The sequence below is a fragment of the Amyelois transitella genome, chromosome 3, assembly GCF_032362555.1.
Source record: "Amyelois transitella isolate CPQ chromosome 3, ilAmyTran1.1, whole genome shotgun sequence".
In the NCBI taxonomy this organism is placed as follows: Eukaryota; Metazoa; Arthropoda; class Insecta; order Lepidoptera; family Pyralidae; genus Amyelois; species Amyelois transitella.
This window is the reverse complement of record NC_083506.1, coordinates 4,039,912-4,061,771: the sequence shown is the minus strand read 5'-3', so window position 1 is coordinate 4,061,771 and position 21,860 is coordinate 4,039,912. Positions and strand designations below refer to the sequence as shown.

Here is a 21,860-nt window from a genome sequence, read left to right as displayed (position 1 = left end):
CGCAAAAGATTAAAAGTATTAACCCTAATGCGCCGTGCAAGCAATAAATTAAATAATATATTTTCACTTGTCATCCAATTATATATTTTTACTATTTTTCCTTTCCTTCGTGACAAGAAGAATCATAAGAGCAAAATATATTAAGACACTTTAAGTTCTAATTAGTAGAATTTTATATTTGCTTTGCTAAAAATGCCTAAGTCATTGAAATTGAAATAGTGACTGGGACTGCTATATGCACAGAACCAAAATAAGTTTTTTCATTAAATATCCGTTTAACGGTAAACTGATGCTTTAATACAAAATTATACCTACCAGACACTTTTTCCTTTTTACAGAAAATATTGTGAGTAATAACATTCTTAGCCCCTGCGAAAATGCGACCTCATCAATTCTTATTACGAAATAAGATCGTAACAAGTACAACGAGACTACGTAATAATAAATAAGCAATAACAAAGTGTACAGCTTTATTCTTTCGCCACGGAACCCATCCATCATCGGACGAGCGCCTGATGCTTGATGAAGGTTAAAACTTGGTACAGAAATAAAGTCTTTATCACAACAACACGACAACTAAGATGCTGATGTTTTTTGACTTGGATCCGTATAAATATTATAAATGTGAAAGTGTGTTTGTTTGTCCATGGTTTGCATTTAAACAACTAAACCGATCTCCATGAAATTCTGCGTACGTGTGAATTAAAGAAATGGCTACAGATTTATTTTGTGTAGTAATATGTTTTGTGAAGATATTAATCAATTTAATTTTTGTTATCAAGACCAATATTTTTTTCTAAAATTGTTTAAATCGAATGTGGCGGAAAGAAATCGACTCCAGAAACTTGGTCGATACCCAATTCGAACACACTTCAGTATGGTTCTGACTGTTTCTCTGTACTAAAAATATTTTTTTCTACGAGAGCGCTCGCTTTAATATTCCTTTATCTAGAATTGTAACGCGACCGTATGTTGACGACGAGCTGTTTGCTGAAGCGGGAAATGAGGTTTGTTTTTTTTTATTGTGATTTGAACAAAGGCACTAATCTGGTAACGATTTATCACATAGATACGGAATATGATAACTTTGAACCAAACCTGAAACCTATTAATATTGAAGTAAATAGACAAGACTTTTTGAAATCAAAATAATTTCAAACCTAAAAGTATTTCTATAAAAAATATTACTAGAAATAATCTTATCGTAATTCTTCTCTTTTATCGAGATGTTTTCAATGTACTTATCGCAATTTGAAAATATGCTTATTTAAACTAATGTCTAAATATATGACGGAAGTGAAAATAATAAGGAAAGTAAACTATTTTATATATATTTGACAAAATAGACATAACACGCAAAATATAATACACATAGTACCAAAAAAAAATTGAGTTAAGATTTGAAAAGAAATTATGTCTAGTTACCACGAAACCAAATCCTTCAATCAATCACGATCAACCAATAATCATTTCATTTGGACCCTTTGGTACACACCCATGTTTCGACACCCTACCCTGGGAACGGGTAACTGCGGAAAAGACGAATGAAAGTGGCTTATCCAGACCGAAGGGGAAACTTACGAGATTTGGCTAATATTAGCAATCCATTACTGCTCGCAGTCCTACTCTGAAGTCCCAGACTAACTTTGAGGACGTATTCAGTATCGATTGGGAATACATTGAGATAATGTATTCCAAGTTGAACCAAGTTACTTTCTCGTTGTATGAAATAGACTTCTTTCCTCCGTTGTTATTTTTTTCTATTTCTATAAAAAAATATTGTGAGCTATCTGAACTAAATTTCTGTAGCGAAATGATACAACACAAAAACAAGTTCCAAATTCAGTATATATAAAACTAGCTGTGCCCGCGACTTCGTCCGCGTGGAATAGTTATTTTTGGCATCATTGAAGCCCTCAAGGATGAATCATTTTCCCCGTAATTTTTTATGTTTTCCATTATTTCTTTGCTCCTTATAGTTGCAGCGTGATGTTGTATAGCCTAAAGCCTTCCTCGATAAATGGTCTATTCAACGCAAAGAATTCTTCAATTCGAACCAGTAGTTCCTGAGATTAGCGCGTTAAAACAAACAAACAAACTCTTCAGCTTTATAATATTTGTATAAATATTCAAGTGCGGTTGGTTAAAAAATTGTCCACTGTCATGAAGTTCATTATTCCTAGGTAAGTACTTATTACTTAGATGAAATTTATGTCACCAGAAAAATAGACTATCTTTCCAGACAGAAAAATTCAAAATACGAGAATTCAATATTAATTATAGGAAGGTTAAGCTTTTGGAAAGTTTGGCGCGGCCAAAACCTTCCACAAATGCTTTTCCTAATTCCTTGTAGCAACCACAAAAGACCATCGACAAGTAATAAAGTGTCGATAGAATCGTTACAATACCGGCGGGACCTTTCTCGTGGGAGTAATGAGTGGCAAGCACAGTAATAAATTGTGGCTCGGACAAAGGCGGAACTTGGCCGCGCGAGTTCAGACTTATAAGTAAGTACTACAGACTTGACAAAAATGACGTTAACTCGAGGTTTCATTTAGATTTTTTTTCTATTAAGTTTATTACTTAATTCCACCTTGTTTTTTTTTTACTAATTATGATCTCATTCTAAAAAGCAAAGAATTATTAAGTTAAAAATTTGTTAAATAAAATACTACAGGGTTTGTGATTTTCAAATCTTAAATTTCTGACAATCGAGCGCTTCTTCAATTATAAAGTGACGTTAATGAAGTCCTAAAATAGATACAAATAATATGTCAATCCATGAAACAAAACCAAACGAATCGATAAATAGAAGGCAAACAAAAGATACGTAAGTATACTTATATTTATTATTTACAAGTGAGGGACATGGATCCCCATTCTAAACTTTGAGATAAGTTGAAGATAACACCGTAAACTTATTCGGGACCCTGCAAATTGTCACAAGGGTGTCAACAGATCAGGATTCCGAAGCGACACTCCCTTTTACTACCACCCTAGTCCCATTTTTTGTATAAACAACCTGCCATTACGAGCGAAAACCGACAGATTTACGACAATAATACCACATTAAGAATTTTTACATAACCACTGTTCAAAAGATATCAGAAACTGTTATAGGATATTACTCACCAAACACGCTTATCTTGATGATGGAAACGAATATCGCGGGTATGGAAAAATAATAAGCATGTTCTGAAGTCTTGATGGTGTCTTTATGCGTGGGATCGGCCATAAAACCTGTTGCGTAGCTCATCTATACTCTCCAGTTTGCCATATAACTCTGTTATGTCTGGCCTGGACTGCCTCATAGAGTAAACTTTATTCATTTATTCATCCAGTGGATTTTCACGATACGATTTCCAACTCAGCTACTTAAGGTTAAAATATATTCTGATCATACATTCAAATCTGCAGATAAGATGATCTACTTTGAGTATGTTTTGTATAATTTAATTTGCAAATAATCAACCCGACTAAGTTAACTAGCTAGGTATATGGACTTTTCATTTAGTAATTGTTATGCAAATACCGTATTCGCTGTTGAATAAAAATGCAAAAGGTAGCAGACAAGAACAAAAGGAAAAGTCACATGTAGACAGAGCTTAATTATCCAATCAAATATTCATTTATGCGGACTGTCTCCAGCGAAGCGAGGAAAGAAAAATACAGTCCGGCAAGCTATTTCAACATTATTCGACATTTCCTACACGTCGCAGAGATAATGAAATTACTTTTCATTAAAATTTTAATCTTTTCCTCATTATAATCGCCCTACGCTTGTCAGAATCCCTCTTCAAATGAGTTTCATACAACGATTATCGTGAACTTTGCATTAAGAGGCTCCCTTCGTGTCAACATAATTGCGTTAATCTTAACATTAATCATCTAATTTAGGCAAGACACAGCTAAACTTTGACTTTTACATCGTAATTTATCTTTATTATATACATTCTAGTTACTACTAGAAATCCACATTCAAATTTGAAAATCACGTGAAACTTATTCCTCTGGAATAAGTTTCACGTGATTTTCAAAGAGTCGAGTATTTTGCTTTCCTATAAAATCTAAGTAAATACGTTATACTCTTTTAATAATGTATGGTAGTTTATTCTCTATTCTTCCTTTTTCAAAAATTTACAGTAAGCAAAAGTTTACTATATGTCAATCGTTGTGTTTATTGAACTTAAATGGTCTTATGAAAGATGAGCGAAGAGAAGGATTTTTAAGCATAGCAAAAGCATAGCAAACTGCAGAACAAGCTACGAGTAAATTGTACTGTAATATCACAACACTCAATATGTATATTTTACACTTGTACAGTAATATGTATTGATGAACAAACTTTGATAATTATGAACAATAAATTGGACTGCACAAAAACGTGAACATTCGGTTTTGCACAAATATTTTTTTGCTTCTTTTTTTATTTCATTTGTTTTCCGGCCAGTACTGCCTACTAACCAATGACATTTTGTCTCATTTCAACTGCCTGTTCGACCACATATCATTAAAATATTTTGCTTATCTCAACTCGATGAAACTGTCCATAATAAAACTACTTTTCCAAAAGATTACTATCACCATAGCTACACAGTTATCACTATTTGGGCCCTGCGGGATACCCATCGTTTGTTACTTGCATCATAAAATGACAGTCCCATAATCTTATCTTGGCAAAAATTTCCTTCCATATATATATGTGTATGTTTTTCCTATTTCTTAAGGAGATACGTGACACTTAAATCACAGTCCCAATTTGAAAAAAAATATTAAAAATTATTACCCCTCAAAGCCTTGCTTATTTTGGTATCTATTGTAAGTTAATTATTTGGTATTTACATAGGTATGTATTTTATTTATGTATTTATTTATCTATTTCTATAAAGAGTTGTGTTTGTGTCACCTTTCCATCCTGTCTAGGAGACAGGGTCTTTCCCATGGATGTCGTAAAAGGCGACTAAGGAATAGGCTTATAAACTCGAGATTCTTGTTTTAGGCGATAGGCTAGCGACCTGCCACTATTTGAATCTCAATTCTATCAGTAAAGCAAACAGCTGAACGTGGCCTTTCATTATTTGCAAGACTTTTGGCTTTGTTAACCCCGCGTGGGATATAGACGTGATTATATGTTTAAGACAAGTTGCGGCAATTTGTAAAACGAGTCAGACGTTTTTCGTAATAGACGTATACCTAGTTCTCAGTCAAGTAGTAGTCTAGTCTCAGTCTGCAAGTGATGACGTTCCTTTACATTAGAACTACTGCAAGCTAATTGCGGACCGCTTACAGGCGCAGCTCCAGGATGAAAGCCAGCTGGAGCCAACCCAGACGCGATTGTGTAACGGAACGACAAGGCACTTGCCGTAAATGAACAGTCTGCAGCCGGCATTAGCGAATAAAGGACTCGACGGCTTAACGTTTTTTTTTTTTTTATATAATCTTGCAAGGACTAAAATAAAAGAAACCTAAAGAAGAATCGTTTCCTGAATAAATTCTACAGAAACTATATTGTTAATATAAATACCTGTTTCCCGGACAGGTCCACTTGCCACGATCCCTGTACTCGTATGCCTACTTCTTTCGATTTATCCAGCCAGATTCATAATTCTCTTCCTAAAAGTCGGTTTCGGGTACTGAGACCCGAGAGGGATTATTTTAAATTGAAAATGATTATATTTTAAATATAGTCAGGATTAAAAACTAGACTAGCTATTTATGTCACTCTGTATTACAAAGACACTCAAGGAAACGTACGAATAAACAAAATGATGCGAAAAACTAGTTTAATTTTTTATTCAGCCAACGTTTCTATGAAAGAATACAAATTGACTACGTTTAAAATACCGTACGTCTCCTTTTTTATTTCTTAATAAATCCTTTTTACCTATATTATTAGATTCGAAAAATCTTTATTTTATCAAAAAATTGCCTCTTGGTGTAGATTTCAGAATAGTAAAACTAACATTTTATTTCTGAATAAATAAAATTAGATTTTCTACGCTGAAAATGAAATAAACTTGAGAATGAAATTTAAATTCGTTGCAAAGATCGTACCTATACTTAATTACGTTCTAGTTCTAGGTATACGTTAGTGTTATATACTAAGTATTTATTATGCTGTGTTACCACATAAAAACTATTTCCTTTTGTTATTTTTTATATTTTTAAGTTTATCTCATTTTAAATTTATATAAAGTATAAATGGAGACAATGCAGTGTTCCAGAAAATATAAGGGGCGACCATTGACTTCATTTCTGTGTTGAAGCCTTTATGTTTATTTTATAAGATATTCACAGTTTTACTGTAGGGTGAATGAAATTAGTGCTTACTTAGAAATATATCAGTGTTGTGTCGGTATATATTTTTACATGTATCTAATATTTCCATTAAAATACGATTGATAAATCGAACAGTTTATTTACTTACTGTTTCACTTTAGAAACTTGTATATATTGAATCCTCTTAATTGGTGAGATTATTCGAAATTGCGTGTTAACTTGCTTTATTAAATATAATTTAGTTATAAATGGATAGAGAAGCTATAATTTATTTTCTTATCTCTTATGAAATTTACGCCATAACAACTCCGTAGGAGTTCAAAGCTGAACATCGTAAATGAATTTGTCAAAGGCTGAAACATGAAAGGCCAAGGGATTCCCCGAAAATCTCCAGAGAGGGGGAAATCACGTGTAACTCAATTTATTAAATCTACGTGACCTGTGCGAACTTGCCAAACGTGCTTTGCTTTCGTAGTAGCTCACCTAACATAGTAATTATGCAGATTTTTGTATATATACCGAAAAAAAAATAGGTTATCCCAAATCAACTGCTACAAAAAAGTTTCTAAAAGGTAATTAAGTCTATTAACATTTAAAAACTCGTTTTTATTTAGAAAGTCGTGAATGGATAAGCCGTTTAATAAATCTCCCGATAAACTGAAACAAACCCTTCAAAGGGGATCACTTGGAAGCCTCTCACAGGGGCAGTGGGCTATCGAACGAACCGCTCATTTGTTAGTGCGTCGGGAAGGCAGATACAGAGTATAGATCCACGTGCGGATATGAAACTTCCTCTGCCTCTTTTCTTGAATTAAAAAATTAAGTTTTTAATGTTTTCGAGTTGATGGTACGTTCTAAATTTAAATTAAGGTAGTGTTGTACTTACAGGGGCGCGCGGTTATGATGTATGATGGTAGTGTGGTGACGGGCGACGCCGGGTCGCATGCCGGGCGTGACGCGACGCCGCGCGGTAGTCGCCGACTAACGCACGCGCGCAGCCGCCCTACGATGCTACGCGGTAGGCGCTACGCTGCTACGACGGACGCATTTTCACCGACACGTAGGGGAAATTCCCCTATGATAGCAATATTTTGCGAGCAAACAAAATATTTGTGCCGTGTGGTTCCCGGCACCAATAAAAAAAAGAATAGGACCACTCCATCTCGTTCCCATGGATGTCGTAAAAGGCGACTAAGGGATAGGCTTATATAATTACTTGGGATTCTTCTATTAAACGATGGGCTAGCAACCTGTCACTATTTGAATCTCAATTCCATCATAAAGCAAAACAACTGAACTTGGCCTATCAGTCTTTTCAAGACTGTTGGCTCTGTCTACCCCGCAAGGGATATAGACGTGATTATATGTATGTATGTATGCAAACAAAATAGTTACTCTTACGTACTTAAAAAGATAAACAGTTTTATAAAGAGTAGAAGTCAAACGTATGTCGTCTTATAATTTTTAGCATTTCACTATTGCTATGTTCCCTGACTGTGTTCTGTGCTTGTTCTGAGAAATACTACACACATTACGGTGTGACAAAAACCACGCCGTAGCTCAATTCTCGTGGCAGCTATTACGTTAATGTACGGGGGTAGATTTTACAATAAAAATAAACGTTTGCCCAGCACCGGGACAAAACTCCTAAACGGCCTAACTTCGTTATTCATGTAGCGTTATTAAAAACAAACAGGCTACAACCGGCCTATTTTAACAGCGGCAAGTCATAAATAACAAAACATCCCTTCGCGAATTAATGGTTTACTTCTGTGATGGAAAAGTTCGAGATTGAGTTAAAATTATCTTAGCAACTCGGAATGTAATATAAATTTGAAAATTTTAAATGACGATGGAGAGAATCGGATGGATAGAGTACTTACATAAGATTTAATATTAATGACTAAGTATTTGATGTAATAACTTTAATCATTTTTACCACTAGTATCACCGACACCACAATATCTCTCATAAGTACGTAATCGTTAAAAATCTACATACGTACATATAGTCACGTCTGTATTCCTTGCGAGGTAGACAGAACCGTCAGTAACAGTCTTGAAAGACTGAAAGGCCACATTCAGCTGTATGGCTTTATGATGGAATGAAGATTTTAATATAACAGGTTGGTAGCCCGTCGCCTACAAGAGAAATACTATCGCTTAGTCGCCTTTTACGAAATAATGGGATTAATATATTTAGTGTTCTATTCTTAAGTGCCAAAAACCGCAAAAATATCAGAAATTGGTCAGAAACACAATTTTCAATAAAGAAATATACCTTATCATAAATCTTTAACATAAAAAAGTCATCACAAAATTCTAGCCTTATTTTAATGCCTTCATGTGTCATCCCTTGAGACGTCTCAAATATACTCTGAAGATTCATCACGCACCTCGGACAAGGTGGTATAAATATTTGAATACTCTGGCTCTGCCATGTAAACTAATAGCGGTGTCCGCCTTAACGGGTAGCTCATGAATTGTGAATACGTGTTTACTGATTCTCTTGCAGGGCTACATTACTTTATATTTCCGCATTCCGCATGACTACACTATAAGTACCTATATGGATTAAGTTTTAAAGAAAAGTGTTTAAAATAAAAAAAAAATTGTTACATAAATGTTTATCGTATAAGTAAATGGATTGGGCATACAAAAAAATATGAAGCTTATTTTTGTATGTTTTCTCGCCATAATACATACATATAGTCACTGTCTATGTAGGTATATATAGTATATGTCCCTTATGGGCTAGACAGAGCCAACTGTCTTAAAAAGACTGACCACGCTCAGCTTGTTGGCTTAATGATAGAATTGAGATCCAAATAATGCCAGGTTGCTAGCCCATCGCCTAAAAGAAGAATCCCAAGTTAGCCTATACCTTAGTTTTACGACATCCATTGGAAAGAGAAGGAGTGGTCCTATTCTTTTTTTTTCAAATTGGTGACGGAAGAAGAGTACACTACATAAATACACTGCGCACTGCGCCTGCGTTCGCTAATTTCGGTTTCCGCAAAAAATTCAGAGTTCCTTGTGCAACACTAGATAACATAAGGAACCTAAATTCCAAATACTAGACCCAGCGGTTTTGGCTACGCTTTCATAAAAGTCAATAAAGGATACTTGGGATTGATTGATCCTATATCTGGTATTATTTATATGGACATCAGTGTATTATGATCTTACAACGTCACTATCTGAATCTCAATAGTCTTCGAGACTTGGCTCAGTTTACCCTATAAAGGATGTGAAGGACGTGAAACTCGTTATTTTGGACAATTGTTTTGGAAGATTTTGTGTATTATTATAATGGTAGTTCTTATTAAACTTAGTTTTCTTTCTGTTAAATTTTTACTAATTTTTTTAAAAATATTTTACATGCTGTAGGTTCCACTTCACTATGTTTGTCGTCACCATTCGGCTAGGAGTCCAACTTCCTCTTCCTAGCATAAGTCCCGGTTATATTATCCTTAGCTTTCTGGAAAGGATCCAAGATTGGGGAAGTCAGGTTTTAATACGCAGCGGCTTCCATCTGACCTCTGCAACCTTTTTAGGAGAACCTTCTCGACCGTCCGACAAACGATGCTCTACTTATAACAATTTACACTTCATCCCGCATTAAGTCCAGGTACAGAGGGTCGGGACTTTAACCCTAATTAGATTATGGCTAAAGCTGCACTATATCAATATGCCTTTTTCCGATAAGCAATCAAACTAAAGTAAATTAATTTATTACAGAAAAGAGTAACTGCTATAAAGCTTGTATATTATGTATCTTGTATTGTATTGTACATATTTATGCATAATTTTTTCGTCTTGTATGCATGTGCTCTTTGTCGCACCACCTACTTAAAGTTTTTTCTGTTAGGTTAGCTAATTGACTGGTAGAGAACGCCAAACGGCATTAAGTCCGCCTTTTGTACATTTTTGTTTAGTGCAATAAAGTTTTAAATAAATAAATAAATAAAGCCGCAGTATAGAATTTGAACCTGTGAACATCACGAAAAACCCTTAACAACTCGACCGTTAGAGCACCAATGTTCTATTTATAACAATACATTCCACCTCGCATTAAGTCCAGGTACAGAGGGTGAGGACTTTAATTTTATCTTCCCGTCAAATTTTGTGTACTAAACAAATTACCGTCTTATGAAACTCGCAGTGAACACGCATTTGGTATTTCAAATTTAACATCCCCATGCCCTATTATTGCTCCAACCCCCATGCCTTCTTATTAAGTTCTATTTGCTACAAATTATGAATAATGAGTAAGGTCTTTATAATATCTTGTCTATGAGCAATGAAAAAATCAATTCATCAAATCCGTAAAAGGCGACTAGGCGCTAGGCTTATAAACTTGGGATTCTTCTTTTAGGCGATGAGCAGCAACCTTTCACTATGTATTTGAATCTCAATTCTGTCATCAAGCGTCACACACATAAACGTCATTCATACACGTCATAAAAAGTGAACTGGGGGCCAATCGCGGTAAAAACGTTTTAACCAAAACAAAACTACAACCAAATACGTTACGTTATGCATATTTCGTATCGCGCTATTTGTCGAATGGAAACGGTTTAGCTTTGGTTTGGAAGATACGTTCATGGAACGTTCGATTAAAGTTTGACATTTGGTTTGACTGAAAAAATGGCATCGCGCTATTTTTTGACAGCGGTTTTATCCTAAACAAAACCATGTTTTTTTTATTGACATTTGCACGTCACGTCATTGACATATTATCGTAAGAAATAGTGCTGCCAACATCGCTATTTCTATAAGTCTCACGTTCGTCTTTTCTGCGGAAACGTTGGTGTAACGTCAACGATTCAACTGCTAGCGCGATACCATTTTTGGTAACGTAAAAAATAAAACTAAACCGAAGCTAAACTAAAACCAAAAACGTTACGCTAAACGGTTAAACCTTTGTAAAATACCGCGATTGCCCCCCTGATGGACTTTAAATTGAAGACGCCGAAGACTGGACGAAGAGGAGAGAGAAAAGACAAAAAGCGGATCCTTTGTATTATGTAGAATACAAAATCATTTTCATTTTTATCAATGTCATGTTCTGAATGAATAATAATTCCTGAGCATTTAAATTTTTCCTCGTCAAAGTTCTTGGGAAGGTATACCTCCGTTACATCACAAAGTTAGTTTCTTTGCATAGTCTACGTGTTACATAGTACCTATTATCTGATAAAATTAGCCTAGATAAATCATCCTGCGTTACTTTTATAAACGTTTGCATGGATACTATCCATTTTTATATCCCATATTATTTGTTCTAAGTATTTTAGGCTTGAATTCATTAAAGGTACGTAGAGATCTAGGTCAATTAATCATATCCTTAAAGATAATACGAGGCTATATTAACGACATTCAGCTCTATAACTTAATTAATCGTCTACCTGTACCAAATCGACGATTACTGCAGCGGGCAAGTCAGCCGCAACGTTTGTTTGCACTTCCGACCACGCGTACAATATCGCATGCGCAATCCCCTCTCTGTCGCATGCTCACGAGCCTTAATGCATTCTTAAATCATCATCTTGATTGTGATATTTATGTGGATGGAATACGATTACAAGAAAATTTTTGTTATTTTGTGAGAAAGGTGAATGTTCTTCAACTTGTTTGTTTCTGTAAGTAACTTCTTTGTTTCTTCCCATATTATGCTTGTTGTCCTTTTAATTTGAAATGAAGGCTGTCAAGATTTAATTTTGTTATATAAGAATTCCTTGCCAAATACTTTAAGAGGTGTACTTACTGCCTTTGTATTATTGGCGTAAATAAATGAATAAATGAATCGTGAAATGGCAACAATGCGTTAAATACTAAAAGCTAAAAAGATTCTATCTCAGACCGTAATAATCTTCGTAAAAGTAAATTTAAAAAAATAAAAGTCATTCTATCATCCATCTGTCAGAAAAGTTCAATGAATGTGTAACTTTGTGTGCATTATTTTTTGTTGCTTCGCAATTTGTCGCATTTTCTCTTAATTCACACGATTTTACTTTTGTTTTAGTTCACAAATACATTTCCTTATAACCTTTGGCAAGAAAATTTCTATGAGATTGTGGAGTGATATTTTATTTATACTGCGCTGCGGGCGAGCTGAGCTGAGATAGCTCGGCGACACACTTGAATTAATGATTTGAATCACAATGAAAGCGCATTTAAAATAGCTCGAAGTAGCTGAAGTGTGAATAATATCGTTTGATTACGGTGTTAGTGCGTTGTTTTTCGTGTAGAGATGGCGGATGGTGGTACGTTTGTGGCTAAACCGGCGCGAGGGTGGCTCCATCCAGACTCTGTTCTTGCCAGCGATGGAATCACTTACGCAGTTAGGGTATGTCTATTTCTTCATCTACAATTTGTTTAAATATTATGTGAATACACGACAGGAAATAGTATGTTTCTGATGCAGCTGCATTCCAACAATAGTTACAAGAGCTTGTATTGTTGGATCACATTACAGTTGATAATTAAGAATGTATGTAATCCTTGCCAGTTCCTTACTTTTATGTGAATTAACAATAATAAATATTCATGTATTATTGTTATTTAATAAGTGCAAGGATTGTATGAATTGACAAAAAAACCATTGGCAATGATCTGCCCTCCCTGGAAAAGTTGAAATCTAAAACCAAATCACTTATTCATGAAAGCATTTCATACATATTTTTCTTACCAAATTGTCATTAGTTTTATGAGTTAATGATTATTATTATATAATTAGTGAGCTAAATATTATGTTCTTGAAACTCTACAGTACATTGGATGCATGGAGGTATTGACTTCAATGAAGAAACTGGACTTTGAAACCCGATCACAAGTAGCAAAGTAAGTAAATACATTACATACATACATATAATCACGTCCATATCCCTTGCGGGGTAGACAGAGCCGACAGTCTTAAATGGACTGTTTGGCTTAATGATAGAATTGAGATTCAAATAGTGACAGGTTGCTAGTCTCTCGCCTAAAAAAAGAATTCCAAATTTATAGGCCTATCCCTTAGTCGCCTTTTACAACATCCATGGGAAAGAGATGGAGTGGTCCTATTCTTTCTTTTGTAATGGTGCTGGAAACCACACGTAAATACATTAAATTTCATGAATTATACTTCCTTCTGAACAATTGGTACATAGGTTCATACCAAGGTGTAATTTATGTTTATTTAATTTCTTAATATTGTGACTTTTTCATCATAATGGCTGTCGCCATTATGATGAAAAAATCACAGTATTTCCAAAATATAGATTGTTTGATATCTAGATATTTCATAATAAATTCTTAGTTCTTTTAATGTTTATTATTTATTTCTGTTTCAATGTTTTTTTAGAAGGCCTAAACGCTAATAATTTTGTTTGCTATAGGCAATAAACATAATAATAATAAAACAAAACATATATCTGAGGAAATACTTCACAAGGTTAGGCCATGTGACTAAGAACTTAAAAAGGTATTGTCCAGCAAGATGACTCATAAGCTGAGTTGATCAATGTTACACAAACATAATCGAGATGCACATAAGATACCTACCATTGTATCCAGTTTGATATCTTATTGTGTAAAACAAATACAAAGAATTGCATGCAAAATTTGGTATATAATTTCAACAATCTATATTTGATCGAAGATCTTCTTAAAGGTATATAAGTCATTTTAATTTTCAGAGAATGTATAGCTCGGGTCTGTGCGGCGGCCGGCCTCCGATCAGCCGACAAAAAACGGCGGGTCTGTCAAGCGGCCGCCCGGGCACTAGCGACGCGACCACGAATGGCGCACTCCGGAGAAAATGTGGCTCTGACAGTCTCCTCCCGGGCCATAACCCTGGCTGCCCTGGAAGGCGGTGACACAGTCGCTCGTCACGAAATGCCTAGAGTCTCATTCGCGTCAGGTGGCGATGCGGACTCTTTAGACTTTGTGGCGTATGTAGCCAAGTCCGCACCACCTACGGAATGGAGAGCATGTTATGTATTGGAATGTGGAGGACGGTTGGCGCAAGACGTAATAGCCACTATTGGACAGGCCTTCGAATTGAGATTCAAAGAGTTCTTGACGAAACCTTCTCTGTAAGTATATTGTGTTAGTAATTAAAAAAAAACTTGAAAGAAAGTGGACCTAACGCCAAGGCAAAGACTACACTGTATGCACCTAACCCAAAGCTTCTATACAAATAAGGGCCATCAACCAAATTGCCCATTTGTTAGATATTGTTCCAGGCGCATTAAAATCAACAAAAAATTTTTTAATCGGCAGGTTAAACGTGAACGGTTCCCGCGGAGCATGCGCAGAGTCCGCTTCGGCGCTGGAGGACCGCGAGTACTACAACGACCTCCCCGACAAGATGCCGCCCGAGCCCGCGGCCGCCTCACACCGGCACCCCCCACCACCGCCACTGGCGTCGCTTGCTAATATCTCTTCGTGAGTATGAATTCTATATTGTCTTTGTCAAGCCCGGGTATTGCCGCGTATGGAGACCAACAAGAACTAAATCCGAGCACAAACACAGTCAACGTCTCTGAGCGATCATGGGCGCACCACGCTTCGTGAGAAACGGAATCTCCTTAATACCTAAAGAAGGTGGACATAGACGATTTTGTAATATGTACACATAATAACACATTTAATAAGACTTTTTCGTATTTACAGTTGCGAGGAGAGCGTCCGACACTACGTGAATCAAACGCCGCCGCCGCGCACGCCGCCCACCGCGTTACTGCCGAACCATCATACAGACATCTTCGATATGCGTTAGTACATCAATATTCCTACTGGCTCTAATGCCAGTTATATCCTCACCTTTCTGGAGACGACCCCGGGATATGCCTTTTTGACCATGGTGCTGGATTGGGTGGAGTTGCTTCAGGTTTTTACATGAAGCGACTCCCGTCTGACCTCGGTAAATTATACAGCAGAATCTAATTTATATTTAATCACATTCAGTGGCCTAAATGTGCAAATTATTTCACGACGTTTTCTCTCACCGTAAGAGCATAGGTTACCACTTTAATGAATATAACTCAGATAGGAGTTATTAGTACGACGTCAGTATATCAGATTTTTTATTTTATTGAGTTATTATTCATAAAATATATAGGTAAATTAAAAAAAACAATAAAATATCACCACCTTAAGCCTCATCTCGCTCACCACTCCAGGCAGATTCAAAGTCATACGCACTCAAATTATTATAATTAAAAAAAAACCCCAATGAAAACCGTTCTGGTCCCAGAGCCGTTCACGGCCACGCCGGTGTCGTCGCCGGCGCCGGCCAGCCCGCCGCGCGCCGAGCCGCTGGCCGCGCCCGCGCAGGCCGCGCTGCTGGCCCGGGAGCCCTGGTTCCACGGGCCCATATCTAGGACCACGGCAGAGAAGGTAACAACTCATACATATATTTGAAGTCATAAAAAAGTGTCGTTTGGTTCCCGGCAATAATGGAAAAAAGAATAGGACTACTCATCCCACATCTCTTTCCCACCGATGGGTAAAAGGTGACTAAGGGAAACTTACAAACTTAGGATAGTTAACTCTATTTCTTGACTGAAAAATTCTGTGCTATAAAAATATAACAAACAATGAAACTGATTCAGAGCTAATTGAGTAAATCTGATAATTCCCGATGCAGCTGGTAGTGGAGGACGGGGAGTACCTGATGCACTCGATTACTTGACTGTAAATTTGTGCAATAAAAATATAACAAACAATCAAACTGATTCAAAGCTGATCGAGTAAATCTATAATAAATAATTATAATAATTAAATAGATTTACAATATCTTATATATAAAAATGAATCCCTAAATGTGTTAGTAAGCGCATAACTCAAGAACGCCTGGACCAATTTGGCCAATTCTTCTTTTTTAATATTCGTCGAAGCTCAAGGATGGTTTTTACGGCGAAAAAATACCAAATAATTGCCTGAAAAACCTTAAAAACAGTCCTTTTCTTTATCCCATACAAACGTTTTCTAACTAATACGTACAGTCAATTTGACCTTTATTGCTTATGTATAAAGTTCACTGTTGTCTAATAGATAGGAACAAAAAACTGTCATATTACAAATCTTTTTGACAGAACGAAGTCTGTCGGGTCCGCTAGTTAAATATAATAATAATTAAATAAATAATTCCCGATGCAGCTGGTGGTGGAGGACGGCGAGTTCCTGGTGCGGGAGAGCGCGGCGTGCCCCGGCCAGTTCGTGCTGACGGGCGCTCGGCGCGGCGCGCACAAGCACCTGCTGCTGGTGGACCCCAACGGCGTGGTGAGTCAATGAGGAACTGATAACAAACACTGTTCCGAGGTCAGACGGGAGTCGCTTCGTGTCATTCGTACAAACTTGGGATTCTTTTTTAGGCGACGGGCTACCAACCTGCCACTATTTGAATCTCAATTCTATCTTAAAGCCAAAAAACGTGGCCTATCAGTCTTTACAAGACTGATAGGCCACGTTTATTGGCTCTGTCTAGCCCGCAAAGGATATAGACGTGATTATATGTGTTTATGGATTGGCAGAGATAACAGTCCTGAAATGACTGAAAGGCAACATTCAGCTGTACGGTTTTTAATGATAGGATTGAGTTACAAACAGTGATAGGCTACCTAAAAAAAGGAATCCTGAGTTAATTCGCCTTTCCCTTAATTGACTTTTACAATCTGCATGAGAATAGAAGCAGCTGGCACACAGTATGTTTTGTCTGCGCTACCAGGCCAGCATGGAATAACCATTACGCAAGGCGGCATTAAAGGCCATAAAAAACAAGGTCGGTCCAGGTCCGATCGTCCTTGAACACCAACCTTCATAAGGCCCTCCATGATGCAAAGGACCGCAACAGAGGGAGGGAAAACATCGGAGAGAAAGTGATTCTGCGGGGAGTCACGACCCTTAGTAAATGAGGAATATGACGCGAAGAGAGAGAGAAAGGCAACTGCCTATATAGAGCACTAGCTGTGCACGCGACTCCGTCCGCGTGGAATAGTTATTTTGGGCATCATTGAAGCCCTCAAGGATGATGATGAGAATAATTTTCCCTAATTTTCTTCACATTCTCCATTACTTCTTCGCCCCTATTAGTTGCAGCGTGATGTTATATAGCCTAAAGCCTTCCTCGATAAACGGTCTATTCAACTCAAAAAGAATTTTTCAATTCGAACCAGTAGTTCCTGAGATTAGCGCGTTCAAACAAACAAACAAACTCTTCAGCTTTATAATATTAGTATAGATATAACTTGAGATGAGATGCTAGACTTAAACGCTTCATAGCTAGTTATTCTTCATTCCAGGTCCGAACCAAAGACCGTGTGTTCGAGAGCGTGCCGCACCTGATCAAGTACCACTGCAGCAACGAGCTGCCGATCGTGTCGGCCGACTCCGCGCTGCTGCTGCGCAAGCCCGTGCCGCGGCCGAGCGCCTCCTGAGCGGCCGGGGCGGAGGCCTACACCTCGCGAGTAACGGCACGTGAGATACCAATATACATGCAATTAAGTAAACTTTGAATTGGTCTCCTCTATTTAGAAAGAATTTGTTGCGTGTTTCACCCGCCTGAGACAGTCTGAGAAGGCACAATCCTCACAAGTAAAACTAATACCTTCGAAAATTGTGAAAGAATTAATTTATGAGCTACGCTATGACAGTCCCTTCAAAGAAAATCATTAATATTTGCATTACTTCTTGATGCATTTATACAAATTAATTAGTGGGCATGTTAAAACATTGTATTTTCAGTTTTTAGTATGACTATGTATGACGAATTCATACAAATTAAACTCAACACAGATCTTTTTATAAATAGGCTGTAGTCCCTTCCCTAAGAATTGAAATAAACTTAACGTTTGTTACGTATTAATACAAATTGTAGATCAATTTATTTGAACACTTTAAATATACTTTGCACAAAAAGTCACACTTTGTAATTATTACGCACTTTGTAATTATGTATGGTAAAAGTAAAGAAGCTAGAAACGATGAAAAAATAAATGTATTTATGAATAATATTGATCGGTTGACGTATTAACCTTTTAACCGCGCGAGTCGCATATATGCGACAAATATTGCCGTGCGTACCGCCCGTGTCGTATTTCTGCGACAGAGAATATCCATGATTTTTTCGTTCTATTATCGTCCTATTAACTTCGTGGTATAACTAAAACTATTATTGAATAGAGCTATTTATTACAACAATTACTTAAAATTATGTTTCATAGCTCTAAGCATTGAAAAAACTTAAACAAAAATAAGTAATTGGCAGCTCGGACTTTTCTTCGGTGTCTATCGCGCGTGTCGCATAAATATGACCATAGGGATGGGATACAATGCAATGCGCATTTTAAAAACAAAATAACAAACAGTTAAATAATCAGGTATAATGCATCATTCAGCATGAAATAAACAGTGTCATACGAAATAAAGTTAAATTTAACATATTGTCTTGTGTTACTATTTTTTTCCCTTATTATTCATAAGAAAAGTATCCCTCAGAATCTTTGTATAACAAACTTTTTGACTTTTTTTTATCGATACAACGATTACTCCTCCTTATTTATTGTAGGTATTATTTTATCGATTTGTAGCGGCGCGCTAGGGGCACGACAATTGATATTTAGCCAAGCGCTTAAAAGGTTAATATATTTTCTTTGTATTAAATGGTAGTTATGTTTTAATGAAATAATTCAGTCTGAATCTATAATCAATTGAATGAAATGAACTTCCAAAGAAAATGAATCGCACACACACACATTGGTAAGTGCGATTTTTGTGATTATTGTGCAAGTTTTATTTATGAAACTTTCTATCTACCAATAAAATAATTTTTACGTGTCAGGTACTATAAAGTGATGAAATGAAGCATACAAATTCCTTTGTTTTCGGTTATAAGTTAAAAAATTAACATTTTGTGACTCGTCTAGGTCAATTTGAACAGGTCAGACGTGTGGTTTTACATTTAAGTAACGTATCAGGTTTAAAGATGCCCAATGTAATTAGACAACTTTGAAAAATTCGCATTGATTTAACTACTATTAGATTTTACCTAGCGACTGAATTTTAATTGTGTGATATCCTACTAAGAGTTTTTGAATAATTTATTAGGTACATACATATTACAAACCTACCAATAAATATTTCACGACTATTCCCACATATTTTAATGTAGAACTGTGATGTAGAAGCACAAGCACGTTATATATAAATACCGAATATGCTAAGGCTTTCAAATATGTATTTCATTACTCGGGTAAGACGTTCGATAATTTTAGGTTTTTATGCAAATGAGCAATTTTACACCTTGTTAGTAAATATAACGCACACATGTATAAAAATTACAAGAAATTAATAAACAATTCGTGAATTCAAAATCATTTCCAACCCACTTTTGTCGTCCAAAAATGTCGACGCAATAATAATATATATTTTATGAACATGATTTTTTATATAGGCAAAAGGTCAGGTCAGGAGTACCCGAAACGCCGGAAAACATCCGGGCTTGCATAAAGAGAGTTATGAATGTGGATGAGGCGAAAGAAGTATGCAGAGATCGTGACAAGTGGAAAGATGTAGTCTTTGCCTTCCCTTCCAGGAAAAAGGCGTGATTTTATATATGTACTTATGTATTTTTACATTAAATGTGCCTATCGGATTCGGAGTCCTTAACTGACGAAATATACCGGTATATGTTACGTAAAAGTATTCTGTTATAAATATGCATTTATTAATTCTTATTGAAAAAATATACATTCCTGTTACAATGGAAATGATAAATAACAATGTAACAAGTAATTACGATATAACCGAAAAACGTGTATTTCTACTTATTCTGTCCGATCTTGTGTCTTTCTGCTTTTACGCTTATCACATTGCCCTAAACTATTTTTCGAGTTCTTTTGATTTGGCTTTTTTTAAGGCGAAATCAAATTTATTTACCAAAAGACACTAGATCCCAAAGTAAAGTATATATTATGTAAAAAATAATAATAGCCATTTAATCTGAATTGCTTTTACAATGGACACTAGTTTGTTTTTACAGCATGCCTCGCCATTCAGAGTGCATTGTGACATAGGCTTCCCCTAATTTTTTCCACTGGATCCTGTCTCGTGTCACTCTTCTCCAGAGATCGCATCGATCTGGGGTACAATTTGGATACCGAGAACAATTTGGGTGTTAAAAGAGTCTCCCTGCCTTACTCCTTTCTCAACTTAATTTTTTTTCCCATGGTTTGTATTTTTAATGTATTCTTAATTCACTATTTGAATAGATATTCTTCATGATATTGATGTAGATAGCAGGGATCTTCTGTTCTTCTAGGCTCTCCCAAATAGAATTATGCCTTACTTGCAAAGTATTAACAAACTTTGTGGTATATTACAGGCGCCCGCTTCTAGTTTTGCTACATCTAATAGCTACTTTGTACTAATATGCAGTGAATTTATTCTGATTCAAAGACATTTTTTACATCCGGAAAATTGATAATTTTAGTGGATTTTATGAGGTGAATAGTCTGATGGTAAATATATATAACTACGCTCTTTAAATGTGTATAGAAATGTGAAGACTGTAGACGATGGACGGATTAGAAATAATAAATGTTGTCTGTAATAACGATGCTGTGCAATGTAAAAGCCAAATTGATTCACGTTTTATTTTTATACCTAATGTAAAATACCTATTTTGCTAAACCGCCTGTTTAATGATGATCCCATTCCAGGTTTCAAGATTTTTATTATTGCTCTCTTTCGTAATATTTAACGAAAAGTATAATGATGATTATACAACGGAATAACTTATAGGTGCTATAAAGGCTTACTTAAATATTTTAATGCAAATGTAGATATAAGGAAATAAAATTGTGTGTACATAGAAACTATCACAATGATGTTAATTATATAATATGTAATATCCCAATTTATTTTTAAGACTGTTTAGGCTCTATTCCTTCTAAATCTGTATTATAAGTGGCGAAATTATCGAATATTTTAATACTTATTGTTACTTTGTACTGTGTCATTTGTAATGCTTTAATTTTATCGATTATGTATAAATTATATTTACCTCTTTTCATTATTTTCATGTAAAGTATTAAATTAAACCGAAGGAATTTCATAATGATAGATAAGGAAGGTATTACATATACATTGTATTACTTTAGTTATTGTTAGGCATTGTTGTGGTAAAACATCAATCCAAAATTTTGTAACAAGTTACGAAGCGAAAGACAAGGGATTTCCAGATTTCTCTATAAATAAATAAAAATATACATACATGCGTATATTTTTTTTTTCATTTTCTACGTCGCATCTACCTCATTTGGACGGTTGTGCAAATTTTTATTTATAGCTTTTTATTGGCATATAGAAATATTTAATTGATATTTTAATTCCGTGCTTAATTAAATATTTAATTTTTATATAATTATAACACCCCTGATGATCCCAGTAGTCTTTCTAGTGGAACAAGTTGAATTTATAGTTTCATTATTAAAAATATGTTTCTAGGGGTGTCTATTCTAGTACGATGTAAAAAGTGGTCGAGTGGAGACCACGTACCGGAAACAGCGTAGAACGCCCCCGCAAGATAGACCG

At 35.7% G+C, this 21,860-nt stretch overlaps 1 protein-coding gene across 1 annotated transcript; it reads left to right on the top strand.

The window, feature by feature from the left end:
• The first annotated feature begins 12,192 nt into the window (after positions 1 to 12,192).
• On the top strand, positions 12,193 to 18,294 carry LOC106133530 (SHC-transforming protein 1). The gene is made up of 8 exons (XM_060952705.1): positions 12,193 to 12,630; positions 13,054 to 13,124; positions 13,961 to 14,359; positions 14,547 to 14,711; positions 14,940 to 15,040; positions 15,523 to 15,665; positions 16,428 to 16,550; positions 17,570 to 18,294. The coding sequence occupies exons 1-8, from the start codon at positions 12,535 to 12,537 to the stop codon at positions 17,702 to 17,704; spliced, it is 1,233 nt and encodes a 410-aa protein (XP_060808688.1). The 5' UTR covers positions 12,193 to 12,534; the 3' UTR covers positions 17,705 to 18,294.
• Positions 18,295 to 21,860: the final 3,566 nt, after the last annotated feature.